General features: G+C 48.4%; 1 protein-coding gene across 1 annotated transcript in view; it reads left to right on the top strand.

Moving 5' to 3' along the window:
- The first annotated feature begins 288 nt into the window (after positions 1 to 288).
- NEURL1 (neuralized E3 ubiquitin protein ligase 1) overlaps positions 289 to 13,252 on the top strand; it is a 68,029-nt gene continuing 55,065 nt past the window's right edge. The window contains exons 1-2 of the mRNA XM_014461909.2: positions 289 to 368; positions 4,688 to 4,721. Coding sequence (XP_014317395.2) covers positions 289 to 368; positions 4,688 to 4,721 — 114 coding nt within the window. The remainder of the gene's footprint in view (positions 369 to 4,687; positions 4,722 to 13,252) is intronic.

The raw sequence follows: 13,252 nt of genomic DNA on the forward strand, positions 1-13,252 counted from the left end.
ATGCCATGGGTAACAACTTCTCCAGTATCCCCTCTCTGCCCCGAGGAAACCCGAGCCGGCCGCCGCGGGGCCACCCCCAAAACCTCAAAGGTAAGGCTCCGCCGGGCCGGGCGCAGCTGGAGGACTAGGGCGCAGGTGGAGGGGCAGGGAGATGAAGATGTGTAGTTAGGGAGGGCGGGCAGGTGCCACCTGTTGTGCGTATTTGGAGACAGGACCTACTCATCTCTTAGGCGGTGGAGGTGGGCTGGGGGTGGGGGCGGCCTGTGGTGATGGTGGAAACCCCGGAGGATGGCGTTCCGCGGGGTCTGCGCAGTTCTCCATGCCAGTACCGGGAACGCCACTGGAGTCCCCTCAGGCCGTGATGCTTGGTGAGCGTACCGGCTGAGGCATATGGGCTGAGGAAGGGCATTTGCTGGGGTGGGTAGGTCAGTGTGGCAGGATGCTCAGGCTGGTCAGCTGTGCTTCTCAAGGGAGGCATCAGCGTCTCCGTTTTCATCTGCCCTGAGCTGGAGAGGTCACGCTGGAAGCACTAGTTGCATTTCCAATTGGAGGGTCTTAATGACCCAGGACTGATTTATAGCGGCCTGGAAGAAAAAGCCAGAGCTGCTGGCCTCCGGGGTCCTCTGCAGTTGTTGACTTTTTGCATCCACGGAATCAGCTTGGTTTCTGGTTCCCCCAAAGGCCAGAGGTTCAGTTGGAACCATAGAAAGGAGGGGCTGGGGACCTTGAAGCAGAGGAACGTTTACCAGGAAAGTCTTTGCCCTCTGAGTCCTGGACCCACTCGGCACTCTCAGGGAGACCCTGGGCCCAGTTCTCGGCCCTGCAGCGTCCAGTGCTGTCTCTGACCTCTGGGTCCTCAGACCCCACCGATTCCCTTCAGGAAGCTTTCTTACTCTCAGAACTGGCCAGCGCTTGTTCTGGGCAGTCCGGTGACTAAGAACCAGGAAGGGACACCCTTGGGCTTTCACAGAGAACAACCCACTTCTTCAGCCCCCCAGGTTATGAGAAGGATACTAATAATGCCCTTTGACAAAAAGCATTGTTGTTTGCGAAGAACTTTCACTGAAGCAAGGAAACTGCTCTGGGGTGTGAGCAGCAACAATGAGACACATTTTACAGTTTAGGCGAGGCGAACCGATGCTTATTTCAGGTTCCCCAAACCAGGGAGAGGCAGAGTTAGGCTGCAGACCTCTGTCTCTGACTTGGAATTCTGTCCTCTTTTTTGCTGGACAGTTAACCTTCAAGACTAGGGGAGAGGAGGAGAGACGGGACCACTGTCCTGCATTCTAATTCCAACCCTTTCAGAACTTCAGCTCTCACTCGGCTTGGGAAAATCAGTGGGCTTGTTGTGTCTTTCCGGAAATTCCTATGGTGGTACATGTCAACACCTTTTAAAATATCACATTTGTTGGCCTTGTGATTCCACCTAGAGGAACTGATCCTAAGGAAATGGAGATGCTGGCAGGTGTTCATGCACCAGGCTAGGATGTTCATGGCAGTGTTATTTATATTAGGAAAACAACCTAACAGTCCTGTGGTCATAGTATATTCTCTTGGCGGAGTATTTTGCAGTCTTTACAATTGTATTTTTGAAGAATATTTCATAACTTGGGAAAATGCTCACAGCAGCATGACAGTTGAAAAGGCAGGATACAAAGTTGTATAGACTGTAAGATCCCAGTTTTGTTACAGAAAAAGATACGAATGCCAAAATACCAGCCATAGAAAGAATGTCTCCAAGGGTTAGCAATGGTTTCCTCTAGGTAATGGGATCATATATTTTCTTTCATTTTCAATATTTTGCTCATTCCTGAAATAAGCAAGTATTATTTTTAAATAATCAGAAATAAGCTGTAAGTATTAGCATGTATAAAAATTGTTTCTGAGCATGGGAAACAGATTCCTAATGATGGAGGAAACTGTGGACATCATCCAGTTCAGTGACAAGTGAGAAGAATGAAAAGGAAAAGGATAGTGATTTGCCCAGTTACTCAGTGAATCAGTCAAGAGAAGGTGGCAAAGCCAGGCTAAGTCCTTCAAGGGAAGGAGTTAGCTGGGGGCCAGTGACCTGACTCAGTGCTTTAATGTTCACAACATGTCCCCCAAAAGGTCCTGCTCCATCCTTGACCCTAGGGAAGCCCAGAGAGGGCCTTGATAATTGCACCTCTTTTACCTGAAGTTTGGGATTGTGGGGATGTGAGGTCTTTATGGCCGGGGTCTTGGCAAGGGAGGGAGTGGCCGGGAAGAAGGTCTGAGGCCCTCTCACCTCCTGGATCCCAACCTAACTTACTCCTCTGCCTGACTTCCCATTTATCTGACTTGGAAAAACCTCCTGCTGCTGCCTCCTTGGTTTGCAGGGATCAGTTCTTCCATGAGAGTAAATGGTGGAGAAATGCTTTCCCAGCCGTCTCCCTCTCCTTGCCCATCTCCCTTCAGGCTTGATCTACCAGAATCCACTCTCCCGTGCCCCTCCCACACACCTGCTGGAGGTGGTCATGCGATTTTTATTCTGCTTCTTCTAAGCCTGAGGTAAAGGATTAGAGCATGCCCTCCACCCTTCATCCAGGGTTTACTGACCCTCCTTCCCAGCCTGACTTCTCTCCACCCCAATAGAGCCATCAGCTCCATTCTGTGATTGTTTTAGTGTTCACTCCAATTCCCTTCTACTGGTAACTGTATCAGCACTGACCTAGGTGTCTTCTGTGTTATCTCAATGGTCATCTAGAATTCCATTCCACTTTTATTGTTGTTGGCTTTGACACTGGTTTCGATGCTAAGATAGTCCACCCAGAGTTCTGCTGGAATTCTTTTTGTATTCACCCAGACCTCAGCTCTACTTCTTAGCCGTGTCCATCCAGAAATTTGCTGGGGGCAGGGAACTCTTGATTTCTCTCTCTCCTATAATTGCAATCTCTATTGATTTCTCAACATTTTAATAAAAACAGCTGCAAGGAGCCTGGTGTGATAGGGACCCCGGGACTCATTGGTCTGGCTGTCAGGCTGACATGAAACAAAGCTCGTTGGTCATGACCTGTTGGGTGGTAGACTTTGGTCCTCTTCCTGGAGGCACACTGACCTCATTCTACTTCTGGCTATTCCCACTGGGAACCGAACAGTGTTGGCGTAGGAGTGTCCAGGAGAGAGGTCCAAGGTATAGCTCTGGGCTTAGGACCAACAGTTACGAGGCGCTGAATGCTCCTGAGATCCCTGTGCATTCACAGGCCGGAGATCTACTTGAAAAGGCAAGGCTGAGGGGAGAATGCCATCAAGGGCTGGGTGGACTGTTGAAATGCCAGATGTGTGTGGGCAGAGGTCAGAAATGGGAGATCAGGAAGGGTTTGAGCTGGACACGGAGGGAACTTGCAGAAGTTGGGTAGATGGCAAGGAGTGCAGTGGGAGTCCTAGGTGTGGGAAGGAGTAGGGAAAGGGAGATACAGCAAAGGCTTGGAGGTGGAAATGAGTACTTGTTTGTATATATTCTCAGTGATGGGCATAGGGTGACTAGGTAGGGGGTTCATGCTTCATGGAGACAAATACAGAGAATAAAGGTCTTTCTCCTTCCCCAGCACTTTCCGAGTGCCTGTCTGCTTGGTGCTAAGTGTTGGGGGAATGGTAACTAGAAGGGCTCCTCAGTCCCAGTGGTCACCCATAACTGGGGACTGGATGGGCCACCTCCCATCTTTTTCTTTTATTATGGTAAAATTCACGTAACAGAAAATTCACCATTTGAACATTTTAAAGTGTAAAATTCCATGGCATTTAGGACATTTACAGTGTTGAGCAACCACTACCTCTATCCAGTTCCAGAACATTGTTATCACCCCAAAAGGAAAGCATGTACCCAATAAGCAGTCACTCTTCCTTATCCCCTCCCCTGTATCCTTGGCAACCACTTTCTGTCTCTGTGGATTTGCCAATTCTGGACATTTCAAATAAATGGAAATCATCCTGTATTTGTCCTTTTGTGTCTGGCTTCTTTCACTGAGCATAATGTTTTCAAGGTTCATCCATGTTGTAACATGTCTCTTTCCTTTTTGTGGCTGAATAGCATTCCATTGTGTAGCTATGCCACCTTTTGTTTGTCCACTTGTCCGTTGACAGACACTGGAGTTGTTTCTACCTTTCGGTTATTGTAAATTTTGCTGCTATGGAGATGTGTGCACCAGTCTTTGTTTGAACACCTGTTTTCAGTTCTTTAGGGTATATACCTTCCATCTCTTCAAAGCTGATGTTTTTTGAATTGGACATTTCACAAAGCTACTGGTTGTAACAGCCACAGGGAGATTGTCCCTCTCCAGCTTTGGCTGGGTGTGACACCAGCAAGACACCTGTTGTTTCCAGAGTCTTTTTTCCATGTGGGCGGAAGCTCCTGGCCAGCAGAGGGGCCTCTCAGGTCAGCTGGCCGAGGAGCCTGGGTTCTTCCAGGTGGGCCAGAGTGAGCCACATGAACTTGTCTGCAGTCCCTGAACTTCCTCACTGCTCTCTGAGGGTGCGGGTCAGGTGCATCCTCTCAGGACAAGGTCTTAGCCATTCGCCAGCCTTCACATTCTCACTGCCACTTCCCTGGTCTGTGTCCTCATCCCAAATGTTGCAATAGCTGGCCTTTCTGCCTTCAGCTCCTCCTTTGATGCTGCCGGAGTGATCTGCCTAAGGTGCTCCTTTTATCATGCCCCTCTCCTGTCCACAGCCTTCGAGGTTACGACCAAGATTGTTATAACCAGGTAATCAAGGCCTCCTTTCTTTGGACAACCCATAGATATTTCCACAGCCCTTGTCTGGGCTCCTTCCTTGGTTGTCATGACGCTTACCGGTTAGGCGAGCTCATCCAGCTCTCCACCCCCAGCAATGCAGCAGACAGACCTGCGAGAGGGGGCTGGGGGCCCCTTCTGCTACCCCAGACTTCAGAGAGTCTGGGCTGAGACAGCCACAAGTTGAACGCTTAGCATCTATTTTGAAAGCCTTGGTTTTTAGTTCAGTCTGACCTTTGAACCCTGTATTGTTAATCATAACAATAATAGTTTATAGCTACTGTGTATTGGGCAGCTACTGTGTGCCATGTACTAAATATAGATTATTTGCATTAATATCCTTCTGACAACCTGCTGGGGGAGGTATCATTGTCAGCATTTTTTAAAAAATATATTTTATTGATTTTTTACAGAGAGGAAGGGAGAGGGATAGAGAGTTAGAAACATCGATGGGAGAGAAACATCGATCAGCTGCCTCTTGCACACCCCCTACTGGGGATGTGCCCGCAACCAAGGTACATGCCCTTGGCCGGAATCAAACCTGGGACCTTTCAGTCTGCAGGCCGACGCTCTATCCACTGAGCCAAACCGGTTAGGGCAATTGTCAGCATTTTATAGATGGGGAAAGAGAGGCTCAGAGAGGTTAAGTAACTTGTCCTAGACTACACAGTTAGTAGCCGATGGAGCTGGGATTTAATACATAATAATACAAGAATAAACTCTGTGTTTCACCTACTTACAACTGTAAGCGTCCTTTTGCTCCACCCTATACCCTATCCTGCCCCTGTAGTATTCATTCTTAGTGAGCTCTGTCTTTCATTGTGAGAAAGAAACTGGGGAACAATCTCCAGGTCTCTGGACAGAGCCCCAGAGGAGGGACAGGGAGTACCGTGGAGTTTATGCTGCTCCTTCCCAGCCCCTGCCCCTTACACCTCCCTGCAGCGTTTCTAGCCATGTACACCTGTCAACCAGTTATCAGACACTTTCAAGGGAACTTTCTGTTTCTTTGGGCCAGTGTTTCTCAAAGTGAGGTGTTTCTACTGCCTGTATCAACTCCAGCATCAGCTGGAAGCACGTCTAAAATGCAGGGCCCCAGGCCCCAGGCCAGGCCCACTGTCTCAGAATATTTTGTGGATGGGGCCCCCAAGCCTGCATGTTTAACAAGATCCCCAGGTCATTCTGATATACCCCAAGGTCTGAGAACTGTCAAGGCTGTGGGGCCTCAGAACAGACATACTCTGTCACTCTTGGAGTAGATGAGATCAGGCATCTCAGAGGAGGGGGGCCTGGAGTTGAATAGGGAAGGTTTGGAATGGAGCTGCAAGGGCAGAGAGGCAGGACAATGCAAGGTGCGTGCAGGGACAGTGAGCAACTCCTCTTGCCTGGGGTGTGGGTCCTCAGTGGGGAGATGAACAGGTCAGTCTCTGAAGGTTGCAGGGACCAGATCTTGGAGGGCCTCGGGTATGAGGATGAATAGTTTAGACTTTATCATGTAGGAGTGGGAGCCATGGATGGCTTTTGAGCAGAAGGGTATAGTGATTTCATTTAAATAGCAGCAACAGCAGCAAAAATACAGGCTGAGGGATGGAGGGAATGAAGCACCTTGGGCTGCTAGGAAGTTAATGGAGGCTGCAGGCCTTCTGTTGTAGGCCTAGCTAAAAGGGCTAGGTAGGGCAGCCAAGCCGACAGCCTCATCTAGGGATCCCATGGGTAAATCTGAAGCATTCTGACTTATGGCCATGGTCAGCAGGGCCATTGCTCATCAGAAAGAAAAAGCATTTTTCAGGAGTCCAAATCCTGATCCTAGTAACTATGCTAAGTACATTCATGTAGGTTAATTCATTTAATCTCCTAATTAATTTGAGGTAGGTACAGTGGGGCCTTGACTTACGAGTGTCCCGACTAACGAGTTTTTCGAGATACGAGCCATCTCTCGGCCTATTTTTTGCTTCGAGTTGCGAGCTAAAATTCGGGTTATGAGCCAGCTTCAGATACCCCACCGCTAGTTGGCGCAGCGAACGTCACAGTGAACGCCACAACATCAGCCCAGCATCACGTGTCTCACTCGTTCACTTTTGATTTGACATACGAGTAATTTGAGTTACGAGCTCCGTCATGGAACGAATTAAACTCGTAAGTCAAGGCCCCACTGTATTATTATTCCCATTTTATAGGTGAGAAAATTGAGACTAATCGGTTTTAAAAATTTATCCAGAAACACTGAACTAGGAAAGGGCAGAGCTGAGATTTCTACCCAGGACACCAAAGCCCACAAAGGAGAAAATTGGTCTTGGGGGGAATTTCTGCATATGACTGTCTGAGAGAGTATGTGCCCACTTCCAAGATGTGCACGTTGACAAGATGTGCACATTGAGGCCCAGACATTGGCTCCAAATCACAGAACTCAAGATGGAGGCAGGATGAACAAGAGTGGTAACAGAGGAGGAAGACTGGGGAGGAAGGCAGGCAGGGGCTGGTCCCTGCCCAGGGCATACCTCCATCTGGTGTACCAGTTGCCTGGACTTACTTCCTGTTGGTTGGTGACTCTCTCATCCCTGATCCTGCACACCCAGGAGCTAGAGGATGTGGGGCCGCTTCTCACTGAAACAGGTTGCTTTGGCAACCCTGGGCAGGGTGCAAGTGGTCTCCTTGGTAACACCTGGGAAACCTGCCTGCAGGGACGGAGAGAAGTGGGCTGGCCAGTGGTCAGGCTGGGTGGCGCAGGAAGAGCCAGGCCAGGCTACTGAGAACCCAGGCTCATGAGGAGGGTCTGGCTTGTGGAATAGCCTGGGCTGCCTGTTGGCCATTTTCCAGCAAGCCAGAGCCCAGAGGCCCTGGGGGCCTGCCTGGTGAGACCAGAGCACTAATGGGCCAGCCCAAGTAGTGGGCCGAGATGGGGTAGGGGTGGGGACAGGATGTGAGCGGGAGACTAGAGGCCCTGGATGACAGATCCAGCTACAGGGTTTATTAAAAGATGCTTATCAGAGGTCATTACCGGGATCCTGCTGCTCCGGGAAATGAGCAGGTGCTCAGGCCTGTGGGGGTGGGCTGAGAGAAAAGCAAGGGCTCGGAGAAGAGGAGGAGGGGGAGGGGGAGGGGGAGGGGGAGGAGGAGGGGGAGGAGGAGGAGGGGGAGGAGGAGATGATGATGATGATAATAGATGGCATCTCTGGGAGGCAGGTGGCAGCCTTGGCTTTCTGCTCCAGCTGTAGTTCTGGGGGTAGGCGGGCCTCTGTGCTGGGCTCCCGGATTGAGGTTCTCCCAGAGTGAGGTTGGGGTTCCAGGGATGCTGTGATGCTCATTCTGTTGTTTAACAAACGCATACTAAGTATCAGTGATGGGTCAGATGCTCTCCGAGGCGTGAGGATGCCGTGGTGCACAGAGCCGGCGAGGGCTCACGGCCATGGAGCAGATGGGAACAATGACATTAAACAAGCACGAGTCGGAAGATGATCATAATTACCAGCGTGCTGTGTTCCAGAGCCTTTTTCACCTATTATCTCATTTAATCTTTAAAACAACCCCCAATTGAGAGCCTGGAGCTGGGCTTGGAGGGCATTGGCGAAGGGTGTTCCTGGTAGGAGGCCTCGCACAGGCCTCTGTGCCTGGGGACAGAGCTTGGGGCTGGCCCACCACCCCAGCTAAGTTGGAGGGGCTGAGTCCAGGGCTGTGTCATCCCAGCCCTTCAGGCCAAGGAACTTTCAGCAGAAAATCATTAAGCGTCTGCTCCCTTGCCCCTCTGTCCCCGGAAGAAGCTGCTGATCACAAAGGCTGTCTGTGTGGGGCTGCGGCAGGAGGAAGAGAGAGGAGCCTCCTTGGGACAAAGGGAAATATGTCTGCTGGCTTACCTGGTGACCTTCTTTGCTTCTGTTGCCCCCAGAATGCCACCCTGGCTGCTGCAGAGGTTGGGATGGGGACAGAAAAGGGGGAGCATTGCCAGGGGAAGGTGCTATCGTATGATGAGGGCGGAGGCAGTTCCACACGCTGCTGGCTGTTACCGTCCTCTTTTCCCCTTGGCTGCCCGGCCTCTGGTGCGTCTGCGGAAAGGCTGGTTTCTCCAGGGCACGGGCCAGTCTAGAGTGTGTGTGTCCAAGTCGGGGTGCCCAGGTGCCCTGAGAGCGAGGCGAGGAGCCACTTTGCCCCGATAGAGTGAAATGGCTAGGATGTCCCAGCCAATTCATTTCAGGCATCGGTGCCTCCTCTGTGCTGGGTGTGGAGAACAGAGAGGTGAGTACTGGGTACCGTCTCTGCCCTTGACGTGCTCATAGCCCAGCCTCATCCAGTTCAGACATCCGTCCGTATGGGCAGCGTGTCCTGGAGCCCTTCTCCTCCTCTGAGTCTGCTTTCTTTGCCTTTCCTTTCCCTGATCTTGCCAGCAAATGCTCCTTTAAACACATTCTTCCTGAAGGGAGAGGACTGGCAGGTGGTCAGGTACTGCATGGGGCTCTATATCCTAGAGATTGCTTTGCCCTCCCTCCTTTCTCAGCCCAGGTCTGGGGTTCTCAGCCCCAAAGAGGGGAAGTGACTTGCCCAAGGCCATGCAGCTGGGTTGGACCAGGTGGTAATAAGGTCTCGAGGCTCTGACCTGTGGGATGTTGTTCTCAGGAGGTGGCAGAAGTGAACTCTGGGGCATTCAGGGGACGAATGCTCTGGGGCAAGAGAGAGGCAGGGAGGGACCAGGCAGGAGGCTGCTGCAGTCCTCCAGGCGAGGCGAGGTGTGTGACTCCTACCAGTGCGGGACAGTGAGCAGGGAGGCATGTAGATTGATTTGGGAGAGCCTTTAGAACAGTGGTTCTCAACCTTCTGGCCCTTGAAATACAGTTCCTCATGTTGTGACCCAACCATAAAATTATTTTCGTTGCTACTTCATAACTGTAATGTTGCTACTGTGATGAATCGTAATGTAAATATCTGATATGCAGGATGGTCTTAGGCGACCCCTGTGAAAGGGTCGTTCGACTGCCAAAGGGGTCGCGACCCACAGGTTGAGAACCGCTGCTTTAGAAGATCTGACTCCAGGGCAGTGGTCAGTGAGGCGCCAGGTGGCTTAGCATGGAAGAGCTTGGATACACTGGGAGGGTGAGCCTCTTGGGAGGTCAGGGCTGTGTGTGTTCCCTGGAGAGCTGTGTCCCACAAGGCCTTGAGGTCTTCGAGCCAGGAGGATCGACAGGTGAGCAGTTCAGGGCTGGCCCAGAGCTCTTGGCTCCAACCCTACCCCCTGGGACACCATCAATAATTAATGTCCCCTCTGCTTTTCACAGGTGGCTCCTGGGTGGGCAGAGGCAGGGCCCTGGCGCCTGTGGTGTGACGTGCATCTGACATCTGCTGGTCCCCGAGCCAGGGGCCTTCAGTCCCACTCTAGCCAGGCTATCTCAGGTGGCTCCTCACCCCTGTGGGGGCCAGGTTCCTCTGCACACACACACACACAAACCATAAAAGGTGGCCATAAATCAGCCAGAACTGGAACCGGCCAAGGCTGCTCTGGTTTTCCCAGAGTTGAGATCAAAGCCCCAGATCCTCACCCTGAGGCTCAGTACTTGTTAAATTATTAATCTGTCAAGGGAGACGCAAGCAGGAGGGACTGGATGGATGGCCATCTAGCAAAACAGAGTGTGGAAAAATGGGTTGAGAAATGAGGCAGCAGGTGGGAAAGAGGAAGAGAGGAGAGAAATAAAGCTGTTTTTCCCCTGGCCTTTGACAAAATTGTAACATATTTAACGTGTACAACGTGATGTTTTGATGTATTTATATATTGTGAAATGATTCCCACAATCCATCAACACATTCATCACCTCACATAGTTACTTTTTATTTTTATTTTTTTGGTGAAAATGCTTAAGATCTACTCTCTTAGCAGATTTCAAGTAAACAATAATACAGCATTATTAACTATACTTACCATGCTCTACATTAGATCCTCAGAACTTATTCATCTGATAACTGAAAGTTTATACACTTTGATCAACCTCTGCCTATTTCCCTACCCTCCCTCCCCCCAGCCCTTGGCACCATGATTCTACTCTGTTTCTGTGAGTTCAACCTTCTTCTTATTTTAGATTTCACATATAAGTGATGCTATGCAGTGTTTATCTTTTTCTGTCTTAATTCACTTAGCAGAATACCCTTCGGGTTTATCTATATTGTTGCAAATGGCAAGATTTCCTTCTTTTTTATGGCTGAGTAATATTCTATTGTATATGTATCACCTTTTAAAAATTCATCTGTCGACACTTAGGTTGTTTCCCTATCTTGGCTTTTGTGACTAATGCTGACAAATAACATAGATGTGCAGCTATCTCTTCAAGATAGTGACTCCGTTTCTTTAAGCTATAGACCCGGAAGTGGGATTTCTGGATAATGTGCTAGTTCTATTTTTTAGTTTTTAAGGAACCTCCATACTGTTTTCCACAATGGTTGTACCAATTTATATTCCCACCAACAGTGTATAATGGTTCCCTTTCTCCACATCCTCATCAATATTTATCTCTTCTCTTTTTGCTAATAGACACCTAACAGGTGTGAGATGATATCTCATTGTGGTTTTGATTTGCATTTCCCTGATGACTAGTGGCTTTAAGCATCTTTTCATGTACCTGTTGGCCATTTGTACATATCATTTGAAAAAACGACTATTTCAGGTCCCTTGCCCATTTTTAAATTGAATTGTTATTTTTTTTTGCTATTGAGTTGTAAAAAGTCCCTTATATATTTTGGATATTAACTGCTTTTCAGATATATGGTTTGCATATGTTTTTTTTTTGGTATGTGTGTGTGTATGTGTGTGTGTGTGTGTATGGACACTTTTTAGTTTGATGTAGTTTCACTTGTTTATTTTTTCTTTTGTTGCCTGTTCATTGAGTGTCAAATCCAAAAAAAATCATTGCCAAGATCAATGTCAAGAAGCTTTCCCCTAAGTCCTTGTAGGAGTTTTATGGTTCCAGTCTTATGTTCAGCTCTTTAATTCATTTTAAGTTGATTTTTGTATATAGTATGAGATAAGGGTCCAGTTTAATTCCTTTGCATGTGGATATACAGTTTTCCCAACACCATTTATTTAAGAAACTGTCCTTATCCCATTGTATATTCTTGGCACCTTTGTTGAAAATTAGTTGACCATAGATGCGTGGGTCTATTTTTGCACTGTCTATTCTATTCCATTGATCTGTATTTCTGTTTTGATGTCAGTATCATGCTGTTTTTATTACTATAGCTTTGAAATATAGTTGAGACCAGGAAATGAGATGCCTCCAGCTTTGCTCTTCTTCCTCAAGATTGCTTTAGCTATTCAGGGTCTTTTGTGGTTTCATACAAATTTTGAGATTCTCCCCCCCCCCCTCCATTTTTCTGAAAAATGCCATTGGAATTTTGATAGGGGTTGTATTGAATCTGTAGATTACTTTGGGTAGTATGGACATTTTAACAATATCAAGTCTTTTAATCCATGATCACAGAATATCTCTTCATTTATTTGTGTCTTCTTCAATGTCTTTCATTATAGTTTTCAGTATACAGATCTTTTACCTCCGTGGTTAAATTTATCCCTAAGTATTTTTTTATGCCATTGTAAATAGATTTATTTATTTTTTTAAATATATTTTATTGATTTTTTACAGAGAGGAAGGGAGAGGGATAGAGAGTTAGAAACATCGATGAGAGAGAAACATCGATCAGCTGCCTCCTGCACACCCCCCACTGGGGATGTGCCCGCAACCAAGGTACATGCCCTTGACCGGAATCGAACTCGGGACCCCTCAGTCCGCAGGCCGACGTTCTATCCACTGAGCCAAACCGGTCAGGCTGGATTTATTTTCTTAATTTATTTTTTTTGGGGGGGATAGTTTGTTGTTAGTAACTTTTGTATGATTTTGTATCCTGCAACTGTATAGAATTTGCTTATCAATTCCATCGATTTTTGGGGGTGGAGTTTTCAGAGTTTTCTACATAAAAGATCATGTCATCTGTAAACAGAGGCAATTTTACTTCTTCCTTTCTGATTTGAATGCCTTTGATTTATTTTTCTTGCCTCAGTGGCTAGGACTTCCAGTATTATGTTAGGTAGAAGTGGCAAGAGTAGGCACCCCCCCACCCCGAGCTGAGGCTGACAGACCCTCTGGGGCTCAAAAGACCGACCAGCCAGGCACTCTGGTGTGGAGCCAAGAGGATGAAGGAAATAGTGGGACAAGGCTGTGAGTGACCAGGATGCCACGCAAATTGCCACTCACATGGAAGTTTCCGCATCAAACTGGAGCCCTCCTAGAAACTGGTGCTCTGGTTGCATGACATTCCTCTGGTTCTGCTGTAGAACAGAAAGAGTCCGTCCACCTGGTGCTGGCAGAGCTAAACACTAAACACCTAGAACTGTAGTGGAGAAATATTGGCTATTTTATTGATGAATGGTGCCATCCAGGAGAATGGGAAACTAATGCTCAACAGCCCAAATCCCTTGGTGGTGTGTAGGTTACAGATGATGTAGGGTGAAATCACAAGATGCCGTGGGTTAGGGG

This window comes from Myotis lucifugus, unplaced genomic scaffold, assembly GCF_000147115.1.
Source record: "Myotis lucifugus unplaced genomic scaffold, Myoluc2.0 scaffold_162, whole genome shotgun sequence".
In the NCBI taxonomy this organism is placed as follows: domain Eukaryota; kingdom Metazoa; phylum Chordata; class Mammalia; order Chiroptera; family Vespertilionidae; genus Myotis; species Myotis lucifugus.